Source organism: Pseudonaja textilis, chromosome 1 (genome assembly GCF_049901715.1).
Source record: "Pseudonaja textilis isolate UNSWEBS1 chromosome 1, rPseTex1.2, whole genome shotgun sequence".
Classification (NCBI taxonomy): domain Eukaryota; kingdom Metazoa; phylum Chordata; class Lepidosauria; order Squamata; family Elapidae; genus Pseudonaja; species Pseudonaja textilis.
The window spans coordinates 283375824-283391337 of NC_141990.1; the positions used below are offsets into that span (position 1 = coordinate 283375824).

Here is a 15514-nt window from a genome sequence, read left to right on the forward strand (position 1 = left end):
TTCCGCTACTGGTTCTCCAAACTACTCAAAATTTCCACTACCGGTTCTCCCCAACTGGTCACAATCTGCTGAATACCACCTCTGCTATGCACCATATCCTGTACTAACTCTAAAGTTTTTCAAATAGGAAAGAGGATATAATAAGGAGGGTAGGAGCCAATGAAATCCCAGTGCAAAGCAAAGTTGCATGACTGATTCTTTATTTCTGTCCTTGAGAAATGTTAGCACAGAATTATGTGTAGAAGTGGCTTCATCTTTTTTTCTTTTTAGAGTAAAAAGGACTGTGATGTAAACATACATTACAAATATTGGCTTATTGTACTTTTAATAATTGGAAGGATTTGTATATATACTATAGGGGCAGTGCGGTAGTTCAGCAGTTAAGATGCTTGTCAATTGGAAAATCATCAAAACCCAAGCATTGTGCGATGAGGTGAGCTCCCATTCTCACTCCAGCTTTCTACCAACCTAGCAGTTTGAAAGCATGCAAATGCAAATAGATAAATAGATACCACTTTGGTGGAAGATAACAGTACTCTGCAATGTCATGTTGGCCATATAACTGTGGAAACATCTTCAGACAGCACTGGCTCAGTGGCCTTGAAACAGAGACCCTATAATTGGCTACATCTAACGAAGTCCACAAAGACTTCTTTTATACTTACAGAGTATATCACATATAAGCTACATAATTCTGGAACAATATTAGGTGAGGATTTTTTTTTATATCCCAACCATCTTGTTCTCATTAGTATATTTATGATCGCCCCAAATTTGGTACTCCTACAAATTATAGTTCTAGTCATAAAATAAAAAATATGTTTTAATTATGAGCTCACGATACAGCAAAAAAGACTAAGGAATATTAAAGATGACTGTAGTGTACCACACTTTGAGTTATAATTTACAAAGATGGAATTTGCTTCTTATGTGGTTTCTCTAGAATTGTTAGGTAAAATGGAAGTTTTCACAAATATAGAATGCATCTTTCCAAAGAAGAAAATGGGGAGAACAAATAACAAGCCTGGGTAGTGAAGAACCATGTACCCAATTATGCTGGCTCAGGGGTATGTCCTGGAGGTGGGCGATTGCTTTTTGTAGATTGAGTGACTACTGATTAAGCAGAGGCTGTAGGGAGGAATATGTGGAAGCCACATTCCAGGAACAAGCTTATTGAGCCAGTGGACAGAGAAAGTAAACAAGAATTTGCCAATAGAGTTAAAAAGAAGTCTTTAACAATTTTTCTAAGTGGATAGTCTAACTTGCCTAACCTGAGAAACAAGAAGAAATAAAAGCCTTATACTGATAAGAAACAGAAGTGACTTATGAATGGATAAAATTCTGCATTTAATGGCGTGCTTGCATTCCTAGCTGGATACATATATGTGCAGAAAATGAACATTTGTTGTGGTGCTTTAAGAAAAAAGAATAAAATTAAAGTTGGAGTGATGACTATCTACCCTGAACAGATGATAAAAGAACTACGAGATGAAATGGAATTGTTGGCAGAGGAACCAATTCTCCCAAAAGAAAAGAATCAAACAAAGAGTAAGCCTAGTAGATAAAAGTGATAACAAGAAGAAAGCAATGGGGAAAGCACTGTACATGATTTCATCTGAAAGAAACAGATTCTGAGCATTCGGTATAACAAAAGCACAATAAAAAGAGAGGATGCTTGATTGAGGTAGTAGATATTCCTGCAAAGAAAGAAAGAAAGAAAGAAAGAAAGAAAGAAAGAGAAAGAAAGAAAGAAAGAAAGAAAGAAAGAAAGAAAGAAAAAGAAAGAAAGAAAGAAAGAAAGAAAGAAAGAAAGGAAGGAAGGAGAGAGAGAGAAGACTCGTGGTAGAAGGTGACTCACTATTGTAAGACATTGAAATAAGTATGTGTGAATGGACACATTGGCTTCTGAAGTGTGCTGTCTGACAAGATCAGGGATTAAGAATGTAGAAGAACAACTTCCAAGACTTATCAAGTCCAGTGACAATTATCTTTTCTTGTTAATCCACATGGGGCCAAATGATAGGACAAAGAGCAGTTTCAGCAACTCTATCTGTGGACTTTAAAACTCTGGGAAGAAGACTGAAACTGAAAAATATGAGACTCAGCTTTGCTCCCATCCATCCTTCCCATTGGTAAAGAAGACTGGAAAGTGAAAGAAGATTATTGCAAATGAATAACTGGCTACACAAACAGGATCAGCAGGAGAGATTTGGTTTCTGTAGCCGTGGTCTTAGTTGTATGGTTGATGGATTATGTCACAGCATGGGTTTCGTTTCATAAGATCTGGAAAAAAAAGGTTGATAATGGTTTCCTAGCCAGATTACAGGACTTTCAGAAAAGAGAAATATATAGCATATCATTAGAGACTTTAACACAGGCTTGTCCAACCTTTTGGCTTGCCTCATCTGCATTGAGTGAGGAGGAATTGTCTTGGGCCATATATAAAATATATAGTTGATATATATAAATAACAAACTACCATATTACAAGTGCACATGGGCCCTCAGGCTACTGATTGGACATGCTTTAACTGTATAGATAATTCTTGGAAAATCAACTCAGCCAAAGCCACAAGATCAAAAATTATTCATGAAGCTTGCTTACTGTTTCATATTCCTGAAGGCTGAAGATGAGACACAAAGAGATTGGTCCTCCTTCAGAGTATGTTAATTGGGAGAATCTAGTTAAAGACATCATATTAGGGTTCACGATACTGTAGAAAGGGAAATTGGAATATATAGGGAGTCCTTGCTTAATGACCCCAATTTGGATTGGCAACTCCACTGCTAAGCAAAGCAGTTGCTAAGTAGGAAATCATAAACTATATCTGTGGTTTCCAGCTGGAAAGACACAAGACCACTCTACTCAAATTCACACCTTTGGTTTTTGTTTGCCTTGTAAACACTCCTCCACCCTTTGGAGTGCTCAGATACCTGCTTACTGTCTTGTACACATTAAAAGCAAAGCAGTTGCCCCATAATTCAGGACTGGTAACCACAGGCATACCACACAAATCGCTTATTCTCTTGAAATCCCTTTTTCTCCAGTCTCCCCATGCTGGGAAATGGAGAGAAAAAAGGCAAGCAATTTCTGTCGGCAATTTTTTCCTTTGCCTAAGCCTTTCAGCACTCTCAATCACATTGATCTCAATGTGTAGAAGAGCAAGCAACATACTCTCTTGCAATCCCTTTATCTATAAAGCAAGTGCAGGGGGGAAAAAGAACAGAAGTCAGACACAGGAAATGTACTATATTGACAGTAATTTTCAATGACTCAAGAATGCTGCAAAGATTGTCAATTGCCTGTAAAGTTAGTTTTTGAAGTACTATCATATAGATTAGTTCAGTAGCCCTCAACCTTTTGGGGACCAGGGACTGGTTCTGTGAAAAAAGTTTTTTTGCAGACTGGAGGTGGCTCCACATGTTGCCTGATCCTGTGGATGGGGCTTTGGTTGTTTGCGTGGCCCAGTTTCTAGCATGCTATGGCCCATTGTCGGTCCACAGACTGGGAATTGGAAACCCCTGCTGTAGATAACATTCCAAGGTCAGAAAATATCCAAAATTGAAAATTTCTAAGGAATAAGATATTGGGACTATAGTATTATTACACATCATTTCAATAAGGCAAAAATGGAAAGCAGCTTAGGAAATCATTGTGCAGAAATATGAGTATTTGATTGATAAAAAAATTAAATGGACCAGATAGAGCCATGATGGCGAACCTATGGCACGTGTGCCACAGGTGGCATGCAGAGCCATTTGTGCCAGCACACGAGCTGCAGGCAAATTTACCTTACTGCGCATGTGCATGCGTGCCTCACAGCTGATTTTCAGCTGGTTTGAGGCCTTTTTTGGCCTCCCAGAGGTTTGAAAAATGTTTGTCAGACAAATGGTTGTCCAATCTCTTCCGGTAATACCAAAAGTGATGAAATGGTCCTACTATTCAGCCTGCAAAGCCTGCAGAGGCTTTTTCCAAACCTCTGGGAGGCCAAAAAAGGCATCAAACTGGCCAAAAATCAGCTGTGAGGCGCAGTTCAGGTAAGGGGGCAGGAGAGAGGCAGCGGCGGGGGGGGAGGCAGGGGATTGTACACTCATGTGCAGGGGGCACGGGGGTGCGCATTGCCTTCTGGTTGCTGGCACGTGAACGCGTGCGTACCAGCACGCACACAATTTTTGGCACAGGAGCCCAAAAAGGTTAGCCACCACTAAGATAGAGGGATTTTATCTTTTTCTTTTTTCTTTCATATTTACTTATCATGCAAATATCATTATCACTGATATCTATTTTAAAAAGGTGTATTGTTTTTGCCAAGAAATTCTTCAATAAAAATTAATGAGGGAAAATGGGTGTAATCACGAAAGAGGTATTTTAGAAAGTAGGGTAGTGTCTGCAGAAAGAAAGTTAGAAAAGCTAAAGCAGATAAGGGAAAATGTAAAATCACATTTTTTATTTTTGTTTTTTTTATCTATATTACTGGCTATACCAGTAGTCTAAACTGAGCTCGGAAGGATCTAAAGCAGAACAATTAACAAAAGGAAGCTGTGGCAACCCAGCCTAAAATAAGAAATGTTTGAGAAATTTAAGATTCCAAGAGCACATCAGTTACATACAATTGTCTTGAAAGAGCTTGCAGGTGTGCTCCGTACTTGCAGACTTATTACTTAATGTCAATATAAAGCAAAATTTGGAAATAGTTATTAAGCATTTAGAAACTAATGCATCTCTTGGCAGAAACAGCCATAGATTGACCAAGAGCAAATCTTGCTAAACTAACCCACTTTCCTTTTCTAACAGAATATAGGATGCTTATGATGCTGCAATGCATAATAATATACCCTGATTTCAAGAAAACATTCTGACAAGTAGAGAGAATATTGAAATTGGTCTGGGCTGTATGGTTGCAGAATTGCTTGAACAATTGTCCAATTTGATTGGTTCCACATCCAAGTACTGCAGATGCATGTTTTAGGTCTGCCCTTTTCACCCATATTTGTTAGTAATTGGAGTGGAGAGTTATAATAATAACAGAATAACAGAGTTGGAAGGGGCCTTGTGGGGGGGTCCTCTAGACCAATTCCTGGCTCAAGCAGGAAACTCTATACCATTTCAGACAAATGGTTGTCCAATCTATTGCAGTGTTGAAACACCCACAACTTCCGGAGGCCAGCAGTTCCACTGATTAATTGGAATCTGTCAGGAAATTTGTCCTTAATTCTAGGTTGCTTCTTTCCTTTATTAGTTTCCAACTGTTGCTTCTTGTTCTGCCTTCAGGTGCTTTGAAAAATAGGTTGACCCCTCTCCTTTATGGCAGCCCCATAGATATTGGAACACAGTTGTCATAACATATATAACTAGGTTAAAAATATAAGTGTCAAATGTGCAGGTGTGTTAAAGATATAAAGGATATCAAATTATTTATTGGTATTTATTTTCCATATATATTTTAGGCTGCAAATACAATGCAATGGAATTAAAGTAATTAAACCACCAGGCATAACAGGTGGCAAAAGCAAAGCAGATCCTCAGCAGATTCTTCCTTTTTTTTCCGGCAAGGTATTGCTTGATGTATCCTGGCACTGTGCCAAATAGGGTCACAAATTAATTGCCAGTACTTTGAGGACCCTGTCAAGATTCAAAAATTTCTTGAAAAGATGGGGTATGAGGCAAATCTCAGCAAGATGAATTTCTACAGAGACGCACATGTGCAGATTTACATTTCAGTAGGAAAAATCAAAGGCATGAATATAGGCTAAAGGGGAACACACTGAACAATAGACCACACGATTGGAATCTGAATATTTTGGCAGAGCATATGGTGAACAAGAGCCAATAGGGTAAGGCATCTGCCAAAAGCATCCTAGTTTTTTTAATTAGAAAAATAAAGAACCAAGGTTAAGAAAAGTACATTATTTTCTATTCTGCATAAGTCAGGATAAGACTATTGTGTCTAGTTCCATGTTTTAGGAAAGGCGTTGATAAACTGCGGCATGTTCAATGGAGAGCAATCAAAATGAAAAGAGACCCAGAAGAACAGTACATGAGAAATGGTTGGATGTATTGGTATATTTAACCAGAAGAAAAGATTGCAAGAAATTTTCATTATTTTCGTACATCAGAATGGCCTTCGTGTAAAAGATAGGCCAGAATTGTTCAGTTATTCTAAACCCTGGGAGAAAAACAAGGGAATTTAAATATTTCCCACATTTAAATCTGCACATAATAAAAAGGGGCTAGGTATCTAATAACTTAGAAGAGGGGAGCAGTACTGCCAAAGAACCACCTTATAGGTCAGAGACATGGGATGAAAATAACTGAATAAAATTTAAGAGATACATGCAAAGTTCTTCACTTAGGGAATGGAAATAAAACCAGGCAGGTAAAAAGTCTGAGTATGTGTGGATACCTGATTTGGTAATAAGATGTGTGAAAAGAATAAAAGAGTGCAAGTTGATCATAAGCTGAACCTCAATTAGCTATGGCCCATGGCTGCTAAAATGGCCATTCACAACCAGATCCTGTTCAAACTACATTTCACACAATCACCACCAGGATGGCCAAACTTATTAGTGGATTATGGAAATTGTTTGGGGAAGACTCTTCTAAAGCTCCTTGTCTCTGCAGTTTGGTTGCATAGATGCAGGATTTTTCTTCTGAGTCAGAATTACTGGATATTTTATTAAAGCAGCATTAAAATGTCCTTGGTTATACTTTTTATTTTTCAGAGGCATTGTACAGATTGTATTTTGTACTTAATTGTTTTTATATTATTTTTAATTAAAAATAATGTGTTGCTATCTTCCAAATAGGAACCTTTAATATGGAACAGAATTCTGAACAAAAGAAGGATGCCTCTTTTTCTAGTTGCCTGAATTTTACAAGTTCTTCAGCAAGGTTGCAGCCTAGAAGACACTCAGCCATTTGGACAAACAAAGAACTAGTCAACTCTTCAGATCAACCCATAACCAACTTAAATGTTATACAAACAGAATATGCTAAGACTTTGCATTTAAAGAATATTACTGTGCCTGACAATGATGAAAGGATAAGGTAAGCTTTCATTCTAGATTGAACACAATATCTTCTATGTTTTTACATTACTTTTTTATCTTTTCTCTCAATATTAAAAAAAATGCTTAAGGAGGTAGAGAAAGAACAGTTTCACAGTTGTGGACATACCAGTTTCTTTTTGAGAAGTAGCATCCAAAATGCTTCATAATTCCTCAAAATTTAACACCCAGCCTTCCCTTTTTTCAATGTGAAACTTTGCATAGTATGTATTGTTTTGTAATATTAATTAGGTGTATAAAGCATTAACATATTGTTAATCAAATAGGTAGAATCAAATTGATGTAATAAAAGTAGGATGCCAGTAAACTTGAAACAGTGATTAGCTTTTTCTCAATTGATTATAGCTTGAAAATATATACCCTGATACTTATACTTTTTCAATCATGTTCATATTTTATGTTAATAAAGAGTCAATCTTTTATGTTAATAAAGAGTCAATCTTTTGGGGAGGTTGAAGAGCATCTTTGAAATGGCAGCCTAGTGTTCCCTTGTCTTCGCACAAAATGGCTGGCAAGATGAGTTTGGATTAGGCACATTAACCAGTGGATAAATTGGCACAGTTGATCTGTTTCAGCAAAAGCTTTTTACCAAAAGGTAAACATAAAGACATCATTGAATTGAGCTTGACAGCATCCATGGATTTTTCTTGATACCATTAAGGAAATGTGTTTTATTTTCCAATTTAGTCTTTGATCCTGTTACTGGGTACCTCTATCAGCCATGCTTAGGTGCTTTGCCAACTGAGGCAACTTACTTTATCGATTTCTAGCTTTCCTTTAAGTGAATTGCAGGCTTGGGTGGCCCTGTTACTGAATATGGTCTAAGCTGCCAACAATCAAGAAAAGAAAAACAGGGACTTAGATAGCACCTTAAAAAATTTCTACCTGGATTTTAAGGGCTACAGTCACTACCTACAGTTGAACACTGAAATCGAAGCTATGCCATTATGGCAGCACAATGTAGTAACATTTTTTAAAAAAATAGGCATGCCACTGATGTTACTATCTTGAATCAGAATCAAGGGTTATATCTAACCCATCTTTAGTACATTTAGAGGGAGCTCAGAGGAAGAAGAGAAAAATGAAATACTGTTCCAAGAAAAGTCCACTCAAATAACATTAGGTGGTATTCCAGTCCTTTCATTTAGAAGCAAGCACGCTCTGTTCCTTGTAAGTTGTTACATCAGTTAGCAACCGCATTGTAAGTTGTCATATATATATATATATATATATATATATGTTGTTTGTGAATGGCTTGGGAAAATCCACAATGTCCATTTGTCTACTTCCTGGTTCCATAGCATGGCCTTTAGTGTGAACAGTTCTCTGGTTTTTATTTTCATTCCATATATTGCATATTCTAACTTTAGGCCTTTCAGTTTCATCCCTTTTTTATTTTTGTTATGTCCTCAATAGCAGTAGCAAGTGATGTGGGTTTTTTTTTAATGAACTTTGTTACTGAGATTTCTAAGAAGTAAAGTTAAAGTAGGTCAATCTGGATTTTAAAACATTTACATGTTTTAAAGGTAACACATCTCTTAAAATGCAGTGAAAGCCATGTGAAGTTGTGGCAATATCTGACATATATTGTTTCAAAGTCCAGGACAGATGTCTGTCATGTCATGACAGATGTCAGAAAATGAACCTGGACTCACTCTAGACTAGATTATAAACCATGTGTTTTGTACTCAGTGATGACCCTACCCTGAATCACTCATTTGTGAGTGATTGGAGGATACTTTTGAATTTATCATTTTCCCTTTCATTTTTTTGCACAGTATTACGACTGAAAAACAAGAAGGAAAAGTCAACTCTGTGACTGCTAACCTAGATAAAGAAAAGAATATTGCATTCCTTTTAAATGAATTGGATGTTCTAAGGGCAAACAATAAGAAGGTACAACCTATTCATCTAGTCACAGATATTCATATTCTTTATTCTAATTGACAAGGTTCAGGATTTGTTGTTGAAAAATGATTATTAATGATACAATTCATGATTTGTTGATTTTAGGATATTACTTTTGTTTCCTTGATATGTTAATTTTCTGTAAGGGAATCAGCTCTAGTGCAGGGCTTATGACTGTGAACTTGATCTTTTTGCCAAGTGTTTCCGACTTAAAGAAATTTGAGAATAAATAAATTGTTCAGGATGTGCTGTGATATAATTAAACATTCAGAATAATTTTAATTGTAGATCAAGACAGATAATTACACACATTTATCTGTTTAATCTACATTGATGGGTAGGAGATCCATTGTACATTGCTGAATTTTACATTTCAACTGCATTGCAGTCAGTCTGTACAAACTCTTAGAACTGAATTCATGACTTAAACCATCCTCCAAATCTGTGGTTCTTAAGCTGTGTCTCATGTACCCTGGGGGGAGGGGCGTGATGTTGTCACAGGGAGTCCATGAAGGCTTGAAGAAATGTTATGATTTAAATCTTGAATTAAGTCTTGGGGGTCTGTGGCCATGCTCTTTGGCAACAAAAAGTATTTAAAGAGGGTCCATGGTGAAGAAAAGGTTAAGAACCACTGCTGTAAATGAAAATTGATATACTAATAGCAATCTATTTTCTTCATAACATTAAGATTTGAAACATATTATTTTTCAAATACATTAGCAGAACCTACTTATCAAAATCTCGTTGTAAAATACAATTGAATCTCCTCAAATTGGAGAAATCTTGAATGTTTCCTGAATAGCAGAGCAAAAATATTGGAAAAATTGGGTGACAATCATCATTGTGGCTTTAATGTTGAAAAATCAGATTGAATTATGTTATTACACAAATATTACACAAATTAATTATTTATTATGAAATCATTTAATTGGTTTTGTTTATAGTTCTTTCTTATTTTAGACCAGACTTCTCTATCTAATAGTCTTCAGTGACCATGGGACTATAAACCTCAGGATTCAAAACCAACACAGTCCTTAGGGATACTGAGCATAAATGCTGAGAGTTGCAGTCCCAGCACCTCTGGTGGAGTAGAAATCCATTGAAATCCATGCTAAATTAAGCTTATTAATTTAAATAGTAGTAATTCAGCAATATTATTGTGCAAAAAGGACACGAGACATAGACCTTTGGCTGTGCTTCTCAGAAGTCTGAATTTTTGAAGCAACTTATATTATGACACCAACATTGTATTTGGGAAGGGATGGGTGAAAAAGCCCAGTTATCTATGTGGTTCTTGTCAGCTTCCATCTCTGCAGCCCCAGAAATGCTTTTTCTGAACGTACTACTCCACAATAGAAAATTCATTCAGTTGTGAAATGAGCCTTACCCCAATTTCATAAATCCTACTTGGTTGTTTATGGCTGCAGTCTTAGACATCATCCCATTCAACTTGGAAGAACTAGTTTTTCAGCAGACATGTCTAGGAAGCATGACATCATATGTATCTGGGTCACAATATATAGTACTACCACAAAACACTCTTTCAAAATGAGCAATGTTGAGCCAAAAAAATGTAATTATTGATTTTCTTGGAAAACAGACTTTTTTTCTTGTTTCCCATAAGAAAGAAGCTTTAATTTCTTTTCTCATATAGCTGCTGGTATATTTGTACATGTGTATATTGTAAATTAAGATGTGCCCACGTACTTTTACATTTTACATTTGTATTTACATTTTACAATATATTTGTTCAATCCAGCTTCAGGATCAGCTGTCTGAAAAAGACAAGGAATTGAAGACATTGAAGCTGGACTTAGAGCTACAAGAGAGTGTAGCAGAAGCCAAGATTGCAGAAAAGGCTGCAGGTACTGTAGGCAAGCATTGAACAGATGGCAATATGGTTCTTGCATTTCACCTGGTTGCTATATGGCATGGGCCCCATTTGATATATTTACTAAAGGAGGGCTAGCTTTTTTTTAAATTGAGGCTGTTTAAAGTTGCTTAGAAAATAGGTGGCTTTAACATCCTGGTACCGGTATTAATGGAAGCTTTACCTGTATTCATACTGATTTTGGCATTAAATGCATTGTTAACATCATGTCAATCCAATCACAAAAACATTATTTGTTTTGTTGGAAGGTCCTGTGCAAACAAGGGAAATAATGATTACCACGGTCACTACCTTTCCAGCCAGCAGTTCAAAAACTCATTTATTGTTTTAGCTCATTCAGAATGATGCTGCCCCCACACATCTTGTTGGAGATACTCTTATAATCCCCTCAATGGGAGACCTGACCCTTATTTTGGTAGATGGAGAAATATGATTTTTGATTAATGAAAACCCAGCTGTTTAAGGATGGTGGAAAAGTGGAGGTAGATAGAAAAAAGATTAATCAGTTGAAAAAAAATCAATGTTCAGTTTCAATGACATCAATAAAGATAGGTTAGTCACTGTGTACACCTTAGAAAAAATATTTAGCATAAATATATGGATTTGCTTTGTTTGTTTTTAAAAGCTCTCATCCTAAAACACCTGAATAATAGTTATGTCTAGATTATCAATCAACTAAACAGTACATGAACTGTTTGAATTAAATGCCACAAACAACTTTGGTTTTTTAGGGTATTAGCACAGAATTTTGCCTCTGTGTCTAGAATGGTGAAATGTTTTATTTTGTATTCTTTCTTTGTCAGTGAATCCATGGAAGCAAACTGGATAGGAAATCCACATGTTTTGTGTCAAGAGGCTGAGTTCATTCACAGAATTGGAATTCTGTATAGTTTGTCCTGGTTATTAGGACTTATTAGTGCAAGATTTCAAAGAGGCAGTCTCATAAAAGTACTTTGGAGCTCATGAGAATAGACCCATAATATCAGTTTGCAGACTTTAAAGCAACTGTATAGTGTCTGGGAAAGATGTGGCTGCTCTAAGTATCCCGCATTCATAGCAACATACAAATATTAATCAAAGGTGCTAGTTCAAAAAAAAGAAATCATGTTTTCAAAATCAAATCTAGACCACTGCTGAGCCCAATGGGAATTGCTTTTTCATATGTGTTTTGTTGTTTTGCTGAAATTTTATAGTCATTCTCTGTCACAAAACATCGCAAAAGTGATTGATTTTTCTTTTTTAAAAAAATCTAGCAAATGTTATTGAGATTTTCTCTTACTTTCTGTTAATTATTGTTCTTTACACATGGCAAAAAAAATTAGATGTTTGTAATTAAAATATTAGATGTTTGTGTTGTATTTGCATTGCACTGTTGTTTTCAGAGACCAAGTTTCAGCTAGATGATATATGCACAGAAGTTAGGATACACTGCATTTAAGACTCTGACAACACCACAAGATGACGTTATAATAAAAGGCACAAAGTTTTCATGCTGGAAAGACATTGGTAATATAAAATTGACAGGAGAAAGAAAGCAAACTATTGTAGAAGCTGTCTGAGATATGAAGAAATGAAATTAGATTTTTACCTAACATCACTGATGAAGGAGGTTGCATCTGAAATTAAGAAACGGCTTGCCTGCAATAGAAAGTTAATATTTCCAGCTTGTACTCAGCTCTGCAGAGCATATGCTTATATCTTTTGTTAGATGGATGCTGATGTTTGAGAAGAGGTTAGGAGGAGGAAAGAGTATGAGTGAGCAGATGGAGAAATAAAAACAGCAAAGCAATAGGAAAACATCCCACTAATATGGATGCCCATCTGTAGTTATCATACAGAGTAAATAGGCATAGATCCGAAGCTCAGAGGAAATGCAGTGAACAGGATGAGATACTTGGGCACAGGAATGGTGTTCACACATTATCCAAGCAGCCGGTAATCCGGCAGTTTTAAGTAGGCCTCAGTGTTTTTTGTATCTGCAAGGAAATAATGACAAGAATGACTTAAAAGCAGAATAAGTGAAGAATTTAAAAAGCTGGCTGAAAATTATTATATTAGTATACTTTTCATGCTTTTATGTGAAGTTAGACTTTTGGTTTGGGCATCTTTGTCTGCTTTCTGCCTTTTTAGAATTGCTCTGACTTGGTTGACAAGTCAGTTCTCTTAACAGTCTCCATTTTCTGGCCACTAGAGGATGCTGTTCCTTCTTAGTGTGGGATTTTTAGAGGTAACTATTCATAGTCTTTCCCAGCTTAACTGTGGTTGAAGAAAAAGCAATATATCTAAGGTGAGAAGTGAACTTACTATTACTTGGGATGAAAGAAGAGAATTCAAGCTAGAAAATTACAAACATGGGAAAATCAAGCAGAAAAAAATCTGAAAGGCGTATGAAGAAAAAAAAAAACCTTTCAGATATTTCTGCAGTGGTGCAAAAAGAGGGGACCGAAACAGCACTGATACTGTATAGTTATTTTCTAAAACAGACAATTGAAAACAGATGAACGGGTGAAGCAGACTCATTACTAGTATATGTATTTTGGAATCAGAAAGTCTAAGCGGCCATTGCTATGCTTGGATTATAGTACAATAGATTTGCAGGGCCGGCGCGTTGTGCAACAAGGTCACATAGTATAATAAGATTGGGACTGGGTTAGGGACTTCTGTCTTCACTGTGAGTTGTGTTGGGGGGGAAGTTGCACAAAGGGAGGCTCAGCCAATCTGATTGTACACATGTTGTACTCTGACAATAAAGGTAATCATAATAATTATTGTGATAAGCTTTTCTTCCCTTTCCTTACAGACTTTAAATGACTGAGTTAAAGGCTAAACCTTCATTGCCTCTAAACAAACCTCTTGTACAGTATATCATATCTTTCCTTAATTTAAACTCAATTTGGGGAATAACCATGGGTAAAAATGCAGGCTTGCTATTGCAGTGTGGTGGTTTGCAGACCTCACCCAAGATTTATCTTTTAATTTGATTGCATTATTGATGCCTCCCATTTTTTTTTTATGGTCCCTTGTATTTGTAAGGCCACCTCAGGAATGGTCGGTAATAATCATGGTTGTAGCCAAACATCACCTGCAGACACCCAGCTAGAAAGGTCGCTCCAACTCAGAGAGAGCCTAGCATGCTCAGAATTATCCCTGGAACAAAAGTGAGCTAGGAGAGTCTTATCTGAAGGACAGTATTTGGAGATAATGTTGCCTCCCTTCTTTTGCATAGTTTCTCATTTTGAGCTCTCTCGTGTGGCCTTTGTTTTTATGCTGGTACTGGCCCCATGAAACCTGGCTGCTCTTCTCTCCTAGTCGGCCTAGGAGCTTCTTTTTTCTCGATGCCATTGTTCTCTGTTCTCCCTGTTTCTCTAGCCACTTGTCTCTCAGCAGCTCCATCACTCTGTTCCTGCTTGCTTTCCATTAGCTCCACTTCCATTGTTCCTCACTCACCTGCTTCTGACATCTCTGCTCTTTGCTAGCAGTGGGGGTAACATGCAGGCTTTCATTCTTTCAGCAATGTGCACGCTGTAGACATTTGCATTGGCCAGACAGTAAGACTTTCTTTCTGCCTGTGTTTTTTTAAAAAGGCTCAAAAATTTGACACCAATTCCACCCAAGCTCCGGATCTAGAAAAATCAGAGTTGTGCAGGGCCCAATGACACAGAGGTTATCCCATTTTCTTCTATGGCCTTTGGACAGCTCTTGCTGGATGTAACATAGGAAAAGTAGACATAAACTGTGTACATCTGGAAAGCCCCATGGGCTCCGAATGGCCAGGATTTGCCAAGAGTTAATTTTTACAAGCTTCCTCAAGAAGATAACTGTACATCATTTCAGTAAATCTTATAAACTACCTTAAAACTTTTTTTTAACTTGTTCCACACTTGCAATAACAAGACAGGGTGTTCCAGATAAACACTGCAAGTCAGTTAGTTAATATTTGTTGTTTCATTAAAGTCCTTGGCATTTCGCCATGCTGTACTAAGAAAAGATATTGGCTGATTTAAGGGTCTGACAATTGCTACTGTTTGAAACAGAAATTACTATTTGGAGAATAATAAACAACGATCTTTCAAAACTCCGCCCCATCGCCACCACCACTATATGTGGGAATAATGTCTTATCTCGCTAAGACCCTTCCATTGTTATCATTAGCATTATAAGCATATGCAACACAATATCAGTCTATAATTTTAAATGATAAGAAATAGAAGACACTTTGAACCAAATATAAATGTGCCTTATATACTTGAAGAAAGAATTTGCTGCATGCATCTTAGAACTGGAACAAAGCTATCTCAAATTCAAAATATAGAAAAATAGATTCTAGGCTAAATATGTGTTTATTAATAATACCACTACTTTACATGAGATGAAATTCTGAGAAACTTTTAAAACTGTACAAAGGCTGCAATATGGAAGTGGTTTATTATTTTAAAACTGTACAGTGCTTATGTTTCATTTATTTAAATAAACATACCTATGCATTTGCCTAAATATCTTACATTGTTATTTAGAAAACTGGGCCACTGTGGCCTCACTATCTGGGGTCTTAGATACTTCCTGTAAGGTAGTATTGGTCTAAATACAGAGAGAATTTTCAGGTTTATTTTGGCAGTGATGAAGATTCACATCTGCTCTTCAATATGCT

At 36.5% G+C, this 15514-nt stretch overlaps 1 protein-coding gene across 4 annotated transcripts in view; it reads left to right on the forward strand.

Annotated features, from left to right (window-relative positions):
• The window catches only part of MIPOL1 (mirror-image polydactyly 1), a 190581-nt gene that overhangs the window by 61980 nt on the left and 113087 nt on the right, over positions 1–15514 (forward strand). For all 4 annotated transcript variants that reach the window (XM_026711259.2, XM_087921916.1, XM_087921915.1 and 1 more), the window contains 3 exons: positions 6807–7047; positions 8846–8963; positions 10735–10840. In XM_026711259.2, the coding sequence (XP_026567044.1) occupies positions 6818–7047; positions 8846–8963; positions 10735–10840 (454 nt within the window). In that variant the 5' untranslated portion in view covers positions 6807–6817. The remainder of the gene's footprint in view (positions 1–6806; positions 7048–8845; positions 8964–10734; positions 10841–15514) is intronic.